This window comes from Phoenix dactylifera, chromosome 12 (genome assembly GCF_051530095.1).
Source record: "Phoenix dactylifera cultivar Ajwa chromosome 12, Ajwa_hap1_PhDact_Kaust_v1.1, whole genome shotgun sequence".
NCBI lineage: Eukaryota > Viridiplantae > Streptophyta > Magnoliopsida > Arecales > Arecaceae > Phoenix > Phoenix dactylifera.
Window position 1 is genome coordinate 28,699,439 of NC_143201.1, and position 18,259 is coordinate 28,717,697.

Consider the following 18,259-nt stretch of genomic DNA (forward strand, 5'->3'; position numbering starts at 1 on the left):
AAGTACCGGGTTTGCAAGTTGGAGTGACAGCCTTAAATAGGAGACCGAATTGTATCTTGGATGAAACGAGAGATTTTGTTCCCTTGGGATATTGATAGGTTTGGTCATATGGTGGCTGGATGCTCATGTTAGTAAAGAAATAATGTTGCGGGAAAAGCACGTATAATATAATGGTTTTCAACAAGTTGAACTTCAAATGCCGTATCTTTTTAAAAAACTGGATGCTCTTCTCTTCTGAATTATAACTCCTCAGAATCTTGTATTCCTGTTAAATACTATCATTACTTGAACTGATTTAAATTTTGAAATCAGAGTCTGAAGTTTCAGGCTTGGAGTATATTTTTTGACCAGCCAAAAAGGTCTAAATTAATGTTAAATTTGCAGGGGAAGAAAAATGCAAGGTGTGGTGAAGTATAAGGTTGCAAGGCTGCATATCATACATGAAATCAGTGCTCTTTTTGCACAATGCCATACATATCAGATCAGATCAAGTCTTTTTGCGTCCTCTACTCTTTGTACCAGTGTAAAGAAGTATTGTTCTCCCAACTTTCTACTCTTCTTTGCTCGTGCTAACATGGTGTACATATGTGGTCCATGAGCAGACCATTAGGTCCTGATTATTTCTTTGATTTACTTTTAGTATGCGTTAGATTTTTTATCTGGGGAATTTATGGTGCCCTCGTGGACCATGAAGCTATGTCAAACTTTGAGAAACTAGGGTGCTCATCAGACTTCTAAGAAAGCTCATGAGATCATGCGAAAACATTCAGCAGCTAACAGCATACTTACGCCAATGCTCTCATCAGAAGCTCAAAGAAGCAATCTCAGCACCCGCAGCATCAAGAGATGGTGGAAGCTGCTACTGGAAGCAGCGGCCAAGGCTAGTGAAGTTGCACATGCCGTGGTGGGATTCTATAAATATAAAGAATTTCATGTCCAATCTTGTACTAATGTCTTGACATTGCATTCAACAAAATGTGATCGTATTTAAAACTTTATCTGAGAATAAATCGTAAGATGAAGGAATTTATTTGAATTGTTGCAGGACTAGAGTGATTTTTCTCTTTCAAATGTTGTATGTTCCGAAAAAGGCCACCGTCCGTATGCATGGATATGAATTGCCAAGTTACATGATTAGCAAACAAGCGCGCATTCGGATATAACATTTTTATTCATCTATGGCTACATGCTCCCTGACATTTGCGATTTATTACATTGTTGCAAGTCTGGAACAAAGCACCAGTAATTTGCCGGTATTCTTATTATAAACTTATTTGGATGGCAGGAAATGTCTTTGCAAATGTTTGATTTGAAAGAAAAATTAAAAAAAAAAAAAAAAACTTGCCATCAATTTTATATTAAACTTGGAACAGCAGTCATCGGAAACCAAGCAACAAGCTTAATTAAAAGAAAATCAAATTTGTTGTCTTGACAAATTCCTCTAGCATGAAACCTTTTCCAGTAGGAGAAACCTCTTCGATTGCTTATTCTTGAAAAATTTTATAGAATTCGCTTACAGCTTATAGTATATTAATGATTTAAAAAAGAAAATGTTTATGAATCTAAAACAATGATTGTATGAGATATGAATTAACAAGAACTCATCCCCTTTTACTTGTGCCCGGACAGCCAAAACCCTTCCAAGCCCAAGCTGTCCACGATAAAGTGTTATGATTCTTCCCAAACTATGTTTCTATTAAATCGTAGCTGAAAACAAAAAAAGGAACTGCAAAACAACGAGAGTTTTTACAATGAATCATTCTCGTATCAACCTTCAGGATGCAATGCTGATGCTCCTAGAATCAATCTCTGCAAAAAATGGGTTCTTGGGAAGAGGCTTCTAAGAGAATTTGGTAACAAGAAATTGAATCATAACATGTATTGTACTATGCAGTGCGGCTGCTGACTTGGCTTCGACCAGTGTAGGTCAATCTTGATGATGGAAGAAGGGGTGCTTCTTCATCTCCCACAATCGACTCTGAGGCAGCAGCACCAGCAATGTTTCCTGCATTGTTGCTGTTGTTACTATCATCAGTGTATATATCTGATGACTTCTTATCCAACTTCCACTCCTGCAGGTAGTTGCAATCCACGAAAGCCAAAGCAAGCATTAGAAGACATGCAATATTCTCGTATCCAACAAACCTTGTCCTTACAATTAGTTAGGACCCATCATTGGTTTGTAAATATTCTGTGAAAAGCTCTCAATTTGGTAATCCTCTATGAATGGATTCCAGATTTTTAACCAGAGAAATGAATTTAAATAATCAACCTGTAAGCAACCAAACATTATTGGTTACATAGTCTAAGTGATGCAACAGTGGGGCATTCCACCAAGAATGTTTTGTTCTGGAAAGTGTATATGAAGAAGGACGAAACCATAGTAGAACTACATTTATGTTGATGGCACAAACAAGAATCCAACAAGTTGAATCGATAATTTACCAATAAAATATTCAGTTCTAAGAGCGAATTCTGTCTCAATTCCCCCATGAATTGGTCTCAGATTCTGAACCATAAGCAACCAAACTTTACTGATCCCACCAAAAATCTTATGTCTTTGAAAGTGCAGCCAAGGAAGAAGCCAAAGTTTTGAAAGTAACAGCATCCATCTCAATGGTATAAGTAATAAGCCAACAAGTTGAATTGATAATTTACCAATAAAATATTATGTTCTAAGAAGTGGATTGAGTCTTAATTCCTCAGATGTTGAGAAGAAATATAAATTCCCCCCCATATTCTTGGTGTATTGTAACCCTTCATTTCATGTAGGTGTATATTTTCATTTATGTATGGAATTCTGTTTTATTTGATTCTTTGGCTTATCTGTGATTTGAGTGAAGCCATCTTCCTGCATCAAAACATACCATTTAACCTTCATCTAATGCAAGCCTAAAAAGAATTTGAATAGAATCAACAATTATGTATAATTTGCACTGTAGGCACAAAATCTTTGTAGATTAATTAGAGTTCAAAGACATCCAGCATAGATTAAATGACAGCAGGTGATTCATAGACACCAAGAATAAAATAAGACGATCTCTGAGATAATGTGCTGACATGCTTTTTAGCTGCTGAATGGTATGCTAGTTTTTGTGAGGTTGATGCTAAAGAAGGCGATAAGGCTACCAATTATATGATCAAAATACTGGGGCAATCAAGCCGTGCGGGCATAAAGAATGAGACATAAATGACGGAGTGTGTTAAGGTAAAGATTTGGTAAAGCTGCAGAAAATAAGAGCTGCATCAATAGGGTAATATGTAACGGTTGGCCTATTATTATAATGGTAGAATCATGCACCAAAAAGTTACAGAGAAGGCCTTGGTAAAGCTAGAGAGAATGAATGAGCACGTCAAGGTATAGACTTGGTAAAGCTAGAGAATAATAGCTGCATCCATATGGTACTACATATGGATGGCTTATTACATGCACAAAAAAGTTTTTGAGAAGGCCTTTATCAAGAGAAGGCCTTAGATCATGTTGAATGATCAAAAAAAGGGTGCCTAATTAGAATGATATAAAGTTGGTTACTACTTGGGCATAATTTTGACAATAATGTAATCAACACAAGGCTTTCCTTTCCTACTTATCTTTTAGGCAAACAATTAAACAGGTTCCTCTATTTCTTGTTTATATTTTGTTTGTGCTGCTTTCTAGTCAACATCTAGAAAACGAGCAAAATGGTGATCAACAAGATTAAGCAGATAGATCAACCGGGTCAATATAATCTTTTTTCAAACCTATGGAGTGAAAAATATGTGAAACTCAGTGATTTTATTAATGGATAATATTTGCAGGAAATTAAAATAATCATCCACATATATGGATTGAAAATATAATCACTAAGTAAAAAGATTCTGTTATAAAATTTTGAACAACTAGTTAAGCACCTCTAAAAAATTTGTTAAACTCTTGGATAGAGACTAGAAAGGGAGTGGGTCAAGAGGAGTTTTAAAACCAGACAGCTCAACAAGAATAAAGCTGGTTAGATTTATGAATTCATTTTCATTTTATAAGTGATTAAACACATACAAGACCAAAAATATTTTTTTAAAAAATATTTTGCAGACTATGTATAGCATTTGTAAGCCCTTGTTTTCGTATACACCAACTTTAATATATGGGAGAAAAATCTCTATGATCAACAATATCTGAGGAGTTAACACTTACAAACATATTAAATTGGAGCATTATTTGGTGAATGCACTATTTAATAAGATGGTTGTGAGACAAACAAATGTGAAACTTGCACACACAAAATCGAATCAAAATGAATGTATAGTAAAAGAGACTGGATGAACCCATAATATTGAACATATGATCAAAATAAAACATACTAGCCTATTCGTCTTACCCTCAAGCAAGACTTAAAGTGTCCAAAGGAGTTTATCAACCTTTCTGTTGATATTTTGTAATATTTAAAGAATATTCCTTGCATGCCAACTGTTTCCACATTACAGTTTCTTTATCTTTTTCTTATCAGGAAAAAGATACTTTTCTGCCAAAAACTCATACAAAAAACTCACTTCTGAGAAAATCCATAAATTCCATTAGATCAACAGAATCAAAATCTCCAACAGAAATGCAAGGATTTAAAAGCCTCGTCCTGATTAGCACTGCAGGGAAACTCCATTATAGTGCACTTGAAAAACCAAGGGGAATTTTTAAACAATTCTCCTTTGCAATGCGACATCTTCTTAGTGATAAGATTAGATGATACACACATTCTTTTTCTTCTTCTTTTTTTGGTGGGGTGGGAGGGTGGGGGGGGGGGGGAGGTGTCAAGTTGTCATATTAAGTAAAATAACTCGCTCTCATGGAAGCAATAGAAAGTTAGATTAAGATCAACAGGATTTAGTATTTTTCACCTTTGTTACTCTTTCGGGGATGCTCTCTCCAGGAAGTTGATTTGATGCTCGGACATCCTTAACTTTCAAATAGTTGTACATGACAACGCCACAAAGAGCTGAAGCAAAGCATACCGTAAGTGGACAGCTATACTTACCGAGAACACTTAAAAAATGTAGTTGCAGAATAAGATTGCTCTGGAACATTGAGAAAATTACCAATTGCATAGCCAATTATATTAAGACCAGTAATAGTAGATTCAGGAAATACAATTGTTGATAGAGCAATTAATATCCAGTCCTTGAGTACCCCAGCAACACGGATGGTGACTGCCCCAGTTCTACCAATTACTAGAAATATAGAGAAATTCAAGGCCAAAGCGCAAAGAGCATTTGAGAAAAATATCCAGAAGTTGAACTGAATCTGTGAAATCTCCATCCCTGGTTTCTCCAATAGATACCAAGGTACAAATAGAAAGAGGAAACTGCATAAAGCAAGTTCAAATATAAGAATCATACAGAAATAGAACCAGAGTTTCTACACAAATGAAAAGTCTAGTATCAGAAAGAAAGGAATAAAAAAAAACTATGTATCAAAGATGCTCGGGTATTGAACACACATATGCAAGCACAAAGGCATTGAGGATGTATCAAATCAGTCATTGAGTCGGGCTTCAGAAAGGTAATGGCTCTAGCTAGGATATAGCAGAGTGGTACTGCACCACATGTATATGGTGGTTCAAAGATGAACCACAAAGAGCACATAAAAAATTAGAAAAAAAAGGAGAACACAATAAACTGAATCAATGAGAGCATCACAATATTTGCACTTGCATACGTTGGATCTACTGCCAGGTCACTAAGCTCGAAGTAGCTGAATTTACGACCCATCAATAGTGGAAGAGAAGCACCATCTTGAATCTTCCTTGGCTTCTCATTTCCCTATTCTCTGCACTTTATAATAGAGAGTAGCATCTTATGATAGTAAAGCAGGAAACAGCCCCTTGAATTCCCATCTTCTGACTTCCTTGTACAAGCAGGTGTCAAAACACTTTGTCCCTCTTTGCTTGACAGGACTCTGAACTGAAGTCTTTTCCTCCATTGCGTCCTAGGAATGAGTGAATGACTATATGAGACAAACCACCACGAACTCTCCTACTCCAGATTGAATGTTCTGTACTGAACTTTGATCTGATTCCCACTTGGATGCTTTCCAAGTTATAGACATCCTTTCCGCAAACTTGAGATTATATTCATACATTGGGCACTTGAACCTTCCTTCAGGTTTCAAACATAATACAGATCCAATCCACAAGTTCCACTCTGCTATAGGTGTTGATCTGGTATGAATTTCATATCTCAAAATAAATATGAAATCTGAAATATTTTTAGATTTTCTGTGCAGAAAACCTGCACAAGGAACAATAATATGCACCTTAAGGCAAACATTTTTTCATCTGAGGTAAATCCTCAAGCCCAAAGAAAGAAGATGACGAGAAGAAAGAAAAATGTAGAGGAAGAGAATTTAATTTTCTTTCATTCACCATCAACACCTCACTTTATACCATTTCTTTTCCTTCTATAGCTAAAGAGAGTAATTAAATCCGGCTCCTTAACACCTCCAGACTTTCTCCCTAAAAAAGAGTAATAACAAAAATAAAGAAAGCAAATAAGATCCTTATACAGTTTCTAATAATAGCAAAATCTGTATCTCCCTCAAAACCCAACCTAGGAAGACATCAAAAACACGTCAAAACACAATCCTGATAATAAAGCCTTATCATAACTTCACCTAGACCAAATAAGATGCTAATTTTTTTCTAAAATAAAACCCAATAGAGAAGTACTCCTTAAATTAAAGACCAAAAGCACAAGAAAATAGAAATGTTAAACTTTTTCTCCGAAGATTCAACTAAAAAGCTCCTAAGAATTAACCAAACAGTAATTTTAACTGAAAATTAATCCAAAGTATCACAAATAACTACTCCAAATCAGTTTCAACCTAAACTCCACTCTTCCCTGCACGAAGAAAACCTGAAGTGCGCCAACCAAGACAAACACTTCAATCTTTCAGGTTCCTTTGCACAAACGAGAAGACTTTTGCATGACTTGGATAATCTACAAATCCCGACATCTTGTAATATCCGCCCCGAATCACCTAGCCAGAGCTCCACTCGTTATCAGCAAAGACCATAATCTCCAAAGCTAATGTCCCAAGCAAAATTCAGATTTCAAAGTCTCTTGAACCTTATCCTGCTTCTCTTTTTACTCAACAAACCCTACCCCACTCAACAAAGTGGTAGCCTCCTTTCAACTCCTTTGCACTTCCAATAGATATCTCCCCATAGCCTTCCAGATAAAGTAACTAGGGGAACAGAGAAAAATGTAGCACACAACTTAAAAGTTTCTGTTGAGTAGAAGATGTACGAGAAACCAAAACAATCAAAAATGTTGTTCTATAGCAAAAACAATCACAAAGACTCAATCTTAGAACCAAGAAATGCCAACTCGCTGCATTACATTTTTAAAAGATATATACTTTAACCATTGTGACCGCTGCTTTCATAATCATATGAATGTTCACATAATTAATGATGCAACCAAGAAGAGCTTGAAACTATATCGAATTGCATATATATGACAAATTGATGATCTTTGATAAAAATTGAAGGAAAAACTAGAAAGAGGGACAAAAAATTGATTTCTCTTACAAAGAATTCAGTGACAGAGTCTTCTATATAAAATACCTGCAGGGGGCTATGTAATATAGACTGGTAACAGGATTTAGAGTCAAGCCCTTTTTCTGAAGGAGGACTTGAGTTAAGACCAGCCTTAAAGCTTCTGCAAATATACCAGTAACCTGGTAAACTGTTCCAATTGCATTAAAGTGAATTTCTCCGTATGATGAAATTACGACTCCAACACTGACCAGCACCATGTTCAAGAAGACGTCGCACCTTAATTTGTCAATGCCACATATAACAGCCATGAGGAACGTTGCGACAGGCACTGTTACAGATCATGCGTACAAATCTATAGAGAATTAGTAGCTTTTAAGGAGATTAGCTGAAAACTGGCGCAGGAGCATGCACAAGATGACTCACTTAAGGCCTTGAGCATCTGAATAAAAGCAACTGATATATGCAAATAAGCTGTGTTACCAAACCTGCAATACATGCATCATACTTTATTAGCGACACTCAAAAATTGAAACAAAAGTTCACTTGCCCGCAATAACAAGTTCACTAATCATCATCAATCATCGTAAAAGAAAATCTGTACCTGAATTATACAACTAAATAGGTGGAGCATCGACAAAATTTAAAAAATGTTTAAAGCATAGCAGTGACATTTGATTGTGATATCCAATAGCAAAGTGGTTTTATGATAGTGAATACATGTGCCATGACCATAAACTTTTGTCAAACAAGGTAGACTTATCCAAAATTTCATTTTTGCCATTCACAAACTTTGCATATTCTAGAGGGAAAAAAGGCATCTGGCAGGATAAAATGTATTAAAATGGAAAAAAGTGGCTTAATACAGTTTATTCTACTTCATCCCTCAAACAAGCAGGACTTTGACAAATAGAAGATACTTAAATATTAGTTTCTACCAAATCAACTAGGCCAATAATACAACTCCTAAGAATGAATCATATTGTCAATGTCATATTTATTGTGTTTAAATATAATTGAATATACCAAAGCGCAAATCAACATTATTAAGGATTAAAATGGAACTTATGATTTGACAAGAAAACAGTAGATCAATGATGCCAAGGTGTTTACCAAAGACTTGATGCAAAGAACGCACTAATGGGAATCACGCATGTTGCATATCTGCAAAAGATACAAATTTACACTGAGGAGGAATAAATGAAAAAAATAAATAAAGACATCAGAATAGTCCCCTTACATCTGAAAAGTCATCTTGACAGGTGTCACAACCTGTACAGTCAAAACATGTCACCATCAAACAAAAATCAAATTCATTGTTCTCAAAAAGAGGCAGAATGCATCCTATAAGTGCAAGTTTTGTGCCATACTTCTAGTTACCAGTAGAGCAATTGACATCTGGAGATAGAAACTGAAAATAGAACTCAAAAACAATAACAAGTCTATACACAATTATTTATCATGTCCAATGTAAATAATTTGCAATAAACGAAAGAGTATTTATTTTCTTATCAATACTAAAATATATGGAATTTCTCATTAGTATTATAATGCATATACCATATCTGCGGGAGAAATGAATATAAAAGAGCAAATTACAAGAAAATGTCACTGTTAGTGGAGAAAATGACTATTAAAGCCCTATATCAAGAATAAATAGTGTAGCATTTGCAATAATACTTGAAAGCAAATGGTGAAATAAGAAAATTTATCCATGAGAACATCCTGACTCACCTTTCATGGGTAAATATGCTATAAATGGTTGCCTACAATACCACATAAAGTATATGCGTCATGCTACAATAGTATTGCTTGTAGTTTCATCTAAATGGTTCAGTTGGTTTCTGCCCACAGGCAACCTTGTTGATGACTGCATAGTTGCATAGACTTCTTAGTTTAAAATTTAGCAGCTTCCATCTATTATGTTATCATATCCAAAGTTGGATATCTTAAATCATATCTGGTAAATGCATGCCAGAACCTTGATTAAAATTGAATTTGCAGCCTTTCTTCCCTTTTTTTATTTAGAAATAATAAGTTGTTGATTTAAGAAAGAATACAGGGATGTATTTTTGAGTCTTAATGGTGCTGATCCTATGGTTTCTGAAAAAGAAACGGGGGGAGAAGAAGATATGGAGACTACTAAAAAGATGATGCTGACAATGACGACGATGGAAAGAAGTAAAAAAAAAAGGGGGAAAAGCAAGACTACAGTATTCATATGGGGCTATCAAACAGGGCTCCTGGGGATCCAGCCTTATCACTAGGCATCTTTTCCTCATTTTTTTAAAAATTTGCATATTGATCTTTTGACATTATAGAATTTATTGCATATGACTACCTGTGGCCTCATGAATCATCGTTGAAACAAACATTCACGGAATATCCCCTAATGGATGTAATTTTAGGGATCAAAAGGATTAAAAAGACACATAAAGAGGACTTCAGGGATTAACATGCAGAACATCCTTTTCTTTGATACAGATTCAGCACAAGGAAAATGGCTCAAAGAGGTTTGGTTCAGATGGATGAGTACACAAGTTTAGCTGGGTCATTGTGAGAATAAGCCTGCATGTTCGTTTAGTTTAGGAGTTTGGCTTCAAATTGGAGAAGCAATGGAATACATTAAATGAAGGTGGTTGAGATCCTAAGTCCTAGCAAAGATTTGATTCCTGGTTCTTTTAACTTTAAATTCACTGATTTTCTTGAAAGAATAGATTGGTTTTAAACATGGACCCAAAATTAAGAGGTAGACACCTCTAATGATGTTCTTTTAGATTATTAAGTCACTTTAAGAGCTGCAACAAGCTCCATTTTCTTCTTTTTCTCCTTTTTCTTTCTTTTCTATTCAGAAAAAAGACCTGATAAGTGTAGGAGTTATGGGAGGGTTTCAGGGCCTATGCAATTGCCAACCTTACATGCATGATACAGTAATAGGTTGCAGTTATTAAAAAAAGGATTGTTTCTTTTGTGATGGTGACACCTTCATTTTGACAGTTTACAACAACTTCTTGCTGATTGCCCTAGGTTAATAAATAAAGATGACTCTGTTGAAGATATATTTTACTTCTAATCTTCTGCTGGCTAGCACCCCTAAACCATTTAGGCTTCTACCCAAAATCATCAAGGCCAGAAAGAATTTTGCATCCCTATTCGCAAACCACAGTGTTACTATTCTACATATTCGTTCTTTCATTGCTTCAGAATTGGTGGTTAAACATATACCTAATAACAAATATACAGAAAATTTCCAGCAACCTCGTGAATTAGATTAGTCTTCCACAATTTCTCAATAATTCTTTTAGAAACTGTTGGACGGTAGTGTCCTAGGACCTCATTCTGAACCCCTCTATAATTTTATTTGCCTCAATAGCTCAACTATTTTCTGATTTCAGGTTTCTTATTATTTAGTTTCCCCATAACAAACTGGTTGAAGTCCTATAGAAACCTGCGTAAATTCTATTTACCCATCAAACCTTGAATCCTTGAGGTTTGGAGGACCCTTCTTATAATCCAACAACAGCTTGGCTTTGGAGATGTTTAACTTATTAAGTCCTTACCTACATATGCTGTTGGTATCATACTCGAGGTTCCAGTGTCATCATGACCATGTAAGGCCCTGGAAACTTCTATGAGAGGCTCACAAAAGCACAAAGCGATGAGGTTCTTATGGATGTTTCTTAATAATGACAATGGTATATCATTGGAGACCCTCAGCTAATTTAACTCCATGTAGCTTGTTGACCAAGCAAGTAAAAAGCCCATGAATGAGATTATCAGCTTTATGAGGTGCCATTTTGAAAGGGCAGTAACCATGGAAGTGAAGATGATTATGATGATTATTTGCTACATTGCATGCCACCATGAGACCTCTCTGTAAAAGATAGACCGACCAGCCAGAGGACATTGTTGATATTCCCCTGCAGGTACTCCTCCCCATGCTGGTCTCATGTGTATGTACAAAAGCTGATCAGCCTGTTGATTGGCTCTCCAAAGAGTTGTTGGGTGCTTCCTCGTGCCAACTGGCAGGTTGAGACCATTACTCATCCACTACAGGACCCAGTTAACATTGACTGTAGCTCAGTTCTGTTTTCCCACTACGGACCAGGACCCCCCTCCCCCCCCCCCCCCAAAAAAAAAAACCCACAACAACAAAACAAACATCCCGACACTTGGGGTGATAGATGACATGTCCCATCCTAGTTCATTTCCTGACCCATCCTATCTGACACTCAAAACGATAGGAAGCCTTGCATCCCACTAGTATTTAAAATCTTGCCACCTGATGAACCATAATGTCCCATTGCCTATACCACCTCCCTTTCATAAATATGGAGGGCCCACCTGCAATTATTAACTACATTACAGACCTTGCTAAGTCTACATATTACTATTTGCAATTTTCTCACGCTCCCAACACATTATGCGACATTAAGGACAACAAAGCTTCAAAATGTTGAACATCTAGAAAGAACAAATTTTAAGGAAGTTAAATAAATTGTATTTATTATGTATTTATTCTATTGGTGGCTCAATGGAGGGTGTAATAATTAGCTAGTAACACAGAAAAAATAACCATAGCAACCACAAGAGTTACAGAAGAATACCTTAAAAACACGAACAAGGAGGAATGCTACCACGCCGGAAAATCCCATGTGAATCATAGTAAGAGTAATAGGAAAGGGAAATTTGAAATATTTTGGAGATAGAACCCACTGCAAATTGACAAAAATAAGAAAATGCCTCAGAGTTGTTTTACTCAGATATCCATTTAGTCTGGATCTTACAATGCAGATTGTAAAGAAATCATCATCTCTATAATCCATGTTCCAAAATGTAGTATATCAAATAGAAGGAAGAGAAGAAGATAAGACAATCACAAAAACGACTGCACCGTATAATAACCATTCTGAAAAGCATTATCAAATTATTTTGCAGACAAGCCCAGAAAATATAAGCTAGAATATCCGCAAAGCAATTGCATATGGCAACAACAGCTTTTGCTTATTATTTATAGAGGCAAACATTGTTGTCACATGTACTCAACATGACTTTGCTAACCAATACCATGAGTTATGGAAACATAAGAAATAGTATAAAGCATACTGAACCTTCAGCATTCACAAGTACAGCACATTAGTGAACTCACACTCTAAAGATGAAAATTTAAACCTTATCCTACACCATTTTTTGTGCATAAACTGATGTAAGTCAATCAGAATTTCAATTAGCCATTCTGGCTTTCAACTGCAGGGAATTTTATTTTTTTAATTTTAATATTTTTAAGAATTATTAGGAATTTTTATACATCTGCAGTAGCCTTTTTTGCTACAAAATTCTCTTCAAGCTCTATAGATCTCCTCACAATGCCGAGCACCTTAAGTTATATTCAATTGTTATGAGTAAATTTGGTATAGCTTTAAGAAGATTTTGGAAAGTGATTGAAGCCAGATTTGCTAAGTAAAGTTCAAATAGGGTGAAACCTCTAGGTTCCTCTATAGAGAGGTTCCTGATTTCTATCAGTGTGCTTGAGGCAAATATTAATGACTAACCAATGTATTAAAAAGCAAATAGTGGACACGAAGTTGCTCGGCGGTTTCATAGTGAATAATAGAAATAGATGCTATAATAGGCAATGTACCCAAAGCAGGCCAACAAAATATTTTTTTTTTCTTAATAAGGATCAACAATCAATAGTTTCCATCAACTTCATACCCCCCCCCCAACAAAAAAAAAAGATCCAGAAAAGACTATAACACATCATCCACCTAAGGTAATAATATCATGTAAACATCCATACAATGTAAAGTCCACCATCTCACAAGAAATATCATTATCCATCAAACATAATAATATCATTACAAGATAAAAATATTCCCCAATCACATAAAATCTACCATAAAATAAAATATCCACAATCACATAACATCAGCTATGAAAGCAAGATGTCCACAATTAACAAAATTCACTTCTTATTCTCCTCTTCTCTCCAATGCTCCATTCGACCGACGCATGAATTGACTAGATCAAAATCAACCTATTGGATCATCTGATTGTTGGACCAGCCCAAGCGGAAACCAGTCCAATCCTCTATTGAATAAATCGCCTGCTTTGAACCCATAGTGTTGCTGCCACTCTAACAGATTTTTGCCTGATATCGACTGCTTCGTACCCAAGCACCATATAGCGCCACTATGATCACTTAGCTTAGCATCTTCAGGCCGATACTGCTAAGCAGCGGCTGTAGCAGCCCTAGCAACTGATTTTTAAAACAATGGAATTAACCCTTTCTTTTTTTTCCTGTCCTCCATGTGCATATGTGTGTGTGTGTGTGTGTCTGTGTTGGCGGGTTAGGGGGTTGATGTTCTGGAGTTCATGATATGAACATACATATTTGCTAATAAAAGCAAAGGTATAACGGAATTTTTCCTTAATTAGGATTTAGGAAGCACTTCTAATCATGAAGATATTTCAACATTGGAGAGCGCAGGACCTGCAATTAAACAGAAAGGATGTGTAACGTGGATACGTGATATAACCTAAATTGAATCATCATAAAACTATTTTTGTTATTCAAGTAGCGCCATCCAACAAAATTTCAAGTAAAATCCCTGGTATCATGAAAAGCTCTTGATGAGCAGGAACACTAAAGCAGATTTCAAAGAAAATAAAGAATACTTATAGGTGAACTCAAAATAGTAGTGGTAATAAATTTCAAAGGTATCTAACCAGCACATGGAATGAAATATTCTTTTAAAAATATAATACAGCCAGGCAGTGAATATAGCGATATTTCAAAAGAATAAAGGACGTGAAGAAATTATCATCCAAATTTAACCAGAAAGTAAACAAGTATGACTAATCCATATGCTGGTGAAAATGGATAATATTAATGGTTGTTTCAGTAAGGAAATAAAGGACTAACAAAACAGCGTTAAGATGCATTACCTTGTTATACAAGATAACTCCTGATGAGAGGCAAATATAAATGAGTAGATAAAAGTACGTCAGCAAAAGTTGTCTGTTAATCATTGTGCCTGCTTGTTACTATACCAATAATGTTTTTCCAGATCTCTGAGAGGTGACTAGTCAACCATCTGAACAGATGAAGCTATCCATTTTGATATAAAGAACATTAGGATACTACGAATTCTTTTCCCATAACAAAGCAAGTCCGTCTTGTTTATCTGCAAGCTGAACATCCACAACAATTCATATCGATTCTTGAAGGTTATTATCCATATATTTCAAAATCCAGAAACTGGTTGTACACCTGAAAATTATTAACAGAGTAAGAGATAGAATGGCACAGCATCTCTATACATGATTTAGGGAAAAAAGGACCTTACAGCTTAGAAAACAGCATCAATTATCGTGCAATAGCAAGATTTACATGAACTTTTTGAAACAATATGGAAGGTTTGCATACATACATTTCCTTCTTTAACCTTTTTTGTTAATTGCTTATATATTCACTTGTTACTTTGATTACCGACATTTTGTTGCTTATCCACAAAACTCATATTAATCCCCTCACATTACTTGTTTGTTCGCATATATAGCTCTTTCTCGGTTTCATAGTTTGCTAAACCAATCAAACATATAAACAAATGGCAGCAGAAGGTGGCCTAAGACAAGCAACTAGAACCATATCATTTGGTGGAATATATATATCATTGATCCCCAAAGTTAGGATAACTCAACCGAGAAGAATTTTGTGAAAAGGGACCCGTTTCACCACTCATCCTCAAAAGTCAAACCATTGTGAATCATCAAGGGAACAACTACATAGATAAGTAGAGTCCAAAATCTAGCACCCCATAAGGAATATGTTGAGCTACAGGTTGCCAAGCAAGAACCAAACTTCTTATTGCTGCGCTAAGCAAATTACCAGCCAAAGAAATTGAAACAAGGTGCTCTCAAAAAAGAAGGGATTGAACATATACTCTAATGTCCAAAAATACCAAACTTGAGCTCGGCTCAATCTAGCATCTTGACCTTGATTTACTCTTTGACCTATAATTTCCATTCATCTGTGCTGTCTTTCAGGAAAGAAAGGTTCTTGAACAGCTACAGGTTCCAGACCAGCTCCTAATCCATGTAACTGCATTCATCTAAGATATCGGTTCAAGAATTCGTACTTCCGCTGTGATTTGGAAAATTTGACACATGAGCATACCGATCTAGGGCTTACTTTCCAATTGGGCCCAAATAACTTTATAACCCTCTAGCACGCTTTCTTCACCTCCTCGCCCCTGGGAAGAGTCGTAACAAGAGAAGCCTCCAAGAAGAAAGCCAAAAAAAAAAAACACTTTTTCTCACAAACTGCGGCTTTTTCAGGAAGGATCAAGAAGATTGGCGGTACCGGAGAAGGAGGAGAGGAGAGGGTATCTCGTGAAGGAGTCGAAGTAAAGAAAACAACAGATCTTGGTTTAGGGTTTGGGCACCACGAAACCACTCACGGAGATGATCAGAAAGAGAGAGAACGAGAGAGAGGTGGACCTGGGACGGAGCAGACGAGGGCCCGGTTGCAGTGGCGAGACGGAGAGAAGGGTGGATCTGCGAGGGCGCCGCCGAGGAGGGGAGGAGAGGGGAGAGGCTTGGGTGCTTGCCCGTGCTGAAGCCCGGAGCAGTGCGTCGCCCGTATTCGATTGTGATTTGAGAGGGAGAGAAGACTTACCTGTAGAGAAAGGGGAAGGGGTCCGTAGACCTGGGACGGGGTTTGCCTTGATGGATTTCGTGTCTGTGATCCGTGCCCAATGTGATCCAACTCATCCCAAGGTCGGTGCAGCTAAAGGCTACCTTTCCCCATTTGGCAAAGCTTCCAGAAGGCTCCAAAAATACTTTCAAACCCATTAAAAGTATTTTTATATAAAATAAAAATATTTTGTAAAACTTCTAATAAATTATTTTATGTACCAAAAATTACTTTTAGACTCCGCCAAAAAATTGTTTTGAGTTATAATATTTTTTTTGGACCAAAATACTCGTAATAAAATAAAACAATTGTTACCATATTCATAAGTCGAAAAAAAATTACGAACCTTCTCGCTCCATAGAGCTGTCCTTTTTTTTTATCTTAAATGCACGTTTCCAACGATTTTATACGGCGTTAGGGCATAGAGTAAAGTAGGTTTGTGATGTATAACAATAACGTCAAACAATTGATTGTGACGCCCCTATATGCATAGCTTGCATGCTGCAAATAAATATTAATTTTGCTAAGCTGTCCATGGCCAGTTGTTGCGTCACTAATGCTTACCTTGAATAATCAAATGGTCCCATGTCTATTAACATATCAGACAAAAGCTTTGAGTAACATGTTAGCCTATTATAACGGTCCCCACGAAATCTTTATCAACCATTATAATAGTTACAACAGCTGTTATTTATCTCAAAAAAATAACTAAAAGAAATTTTAATACTCAAATGATCTCTGACATAACAGCAGAAAATAATGGGCAATGACAAAACAACAACAACATTATTTTCTTTTCTTTTTTTTTGATTTTTGAGAGAAATTGAAATCTAAAAGAATCATGCTATTTAAAAGAAGGAGAAATAAAGATAATGGTCATTGTTTATGTTATATTAGTCCATTTTAATGGAAAATAATGACCGTTATATTTTCCTTGATAATGTAATGGGTGGGGTGGCAGAAACTATAACAACTATAATAATCACTGTAACAACCATTATAATGATTATAATAATGGCTATAACAACCATTATAATGATCATAATGCCATTATTTAAAACCATGAATTAGGCGTCGTCTCTCTTGGTCACTACCATTAACGTAGCTAAATAATGATAGCATATATTAAGAACATTCAGGAGAGCCACGGGTAGTTAAAGTTAGCAAGATGGACTAAAAGTGTTAGCTGATCAAGCCGATACGGTACCGAGAAACATGAGTTCAAATCTTGTTTTTACAAAGGTTTGAGTGGTAAGGGATATTTAGGAGTGCAAAATCTTGTTGCTTAGTTGGAATTGCCTATGAATCTTTTCTACCTTTCTCAATAAATAAAAAAAAGAAATAGTGTATTAACATTAGTTTCTTGTTGAATACTAAGAAATGAAAACGAGGATGAAGATGAGATTTTCATGCCTAATCACGATGGTTGATGTATGGGGAGTAAATCAAAGACCATAAAATTGATCAAGAAATCAACAGAGGAAGTAAACCATCAATTCTGCGAGTGTTTTTGGCATGGTTAGGGATTACAAGAGGGGTTGAATAAGCATATGTATATGCATACAAGAGAGATGTGAATATGTGTTGCAATAAATCGCATGTAGAATGGTTGTATTAAAGTGGAGATAAGGGCAGGTTTATGAAGACATTGTTTACGTGCAAATGAGATGGAACCTTCAAGAATGCCAATGATAAATATGGCTTGGAGCAGAGTTCTGCCTCGTATATATTGACTCTATAATTACTTCAAGGATGCCTCTTGCATGGCCTCTTTCTTGATACTCTTGCGTGTGGGTGAAGTTACAGAGAGAGGGCTCCTACGGGGACGAGAATTAACAAGCATTTCTACTTAAAAGCTGCAGCTTCTGGGGGAAGTTTGAAATGGTTGAACAAGTATTTCTACTTAAAAGCTGCAGCTTCTTGGGGAAGTTTAAAATGGTTGGCAAGGCTGGAGGAGAAAGGCTGCATAGGAGATTTGGCAAGGTAAGGAAAAGGGAAGTTTAGAATTAGGTTAAGGGAGTTAATTAAAGTGGAG

At 36.0% G+C, this 18,259-nt stretch overlaps 1 protein-coding gene across 3 annotated transcripts; it reads right to left on the minus strand.

Annotated features, from left to right (window-relative positions):
* Window positions 1–1,590: 1,590 nt before the first annotated feature.
* LOC103709572 (putative sugar phosphate/phosphate translocator At1g48230) lies at window positions 1,591–16,273 on the minus strand. 3 transcript variants are annotated; one of them, XM_008795000.5, is made up of 10 exons: window positions 16,029–16,273; window positions 14,475–14,799; window positions 12,134–12,241; window positions 8,767–8,798; window positions 8,640–8,690; window positions 7,953–8,014; window positions 7,596–7,857; window positions 5,068–5,333; window positions 4,870–4,967; window positions 1,591–2,072 (listed from the first exon to the last, which is right to left on the minus strand). In XM_008795000.5, the coding sequence occupies exons 2-10, from the start codon at window positions 14,556–14,558 to the stop codon at window positions 1,887–1,889; spliced, it is 1,149 nt and encodes a 382-aa protein (XP_008793222.1). In that variant the 5' UTR covers window positions 14,559–14,799; window positions 16,029–16,273; the 3' UTR covers window positions 1,591–1,886. The 3 variants fall into 3 exon arrangements, with proteins under 3 accessions (XP_008793222.1, XP_008793225.1, XP_008793223.1); XM_008795003.5 differs by having other exon boundaries at window positions 14,475–14,713; window positions 16,029–16,258; XM_008795001.5 differs by having other exon boundaries at window positions 14,475–14,720; window positions 16,029–16,230.
* Window positions 16,274–18,259: the final 1,986 nt, after the last annotated feature.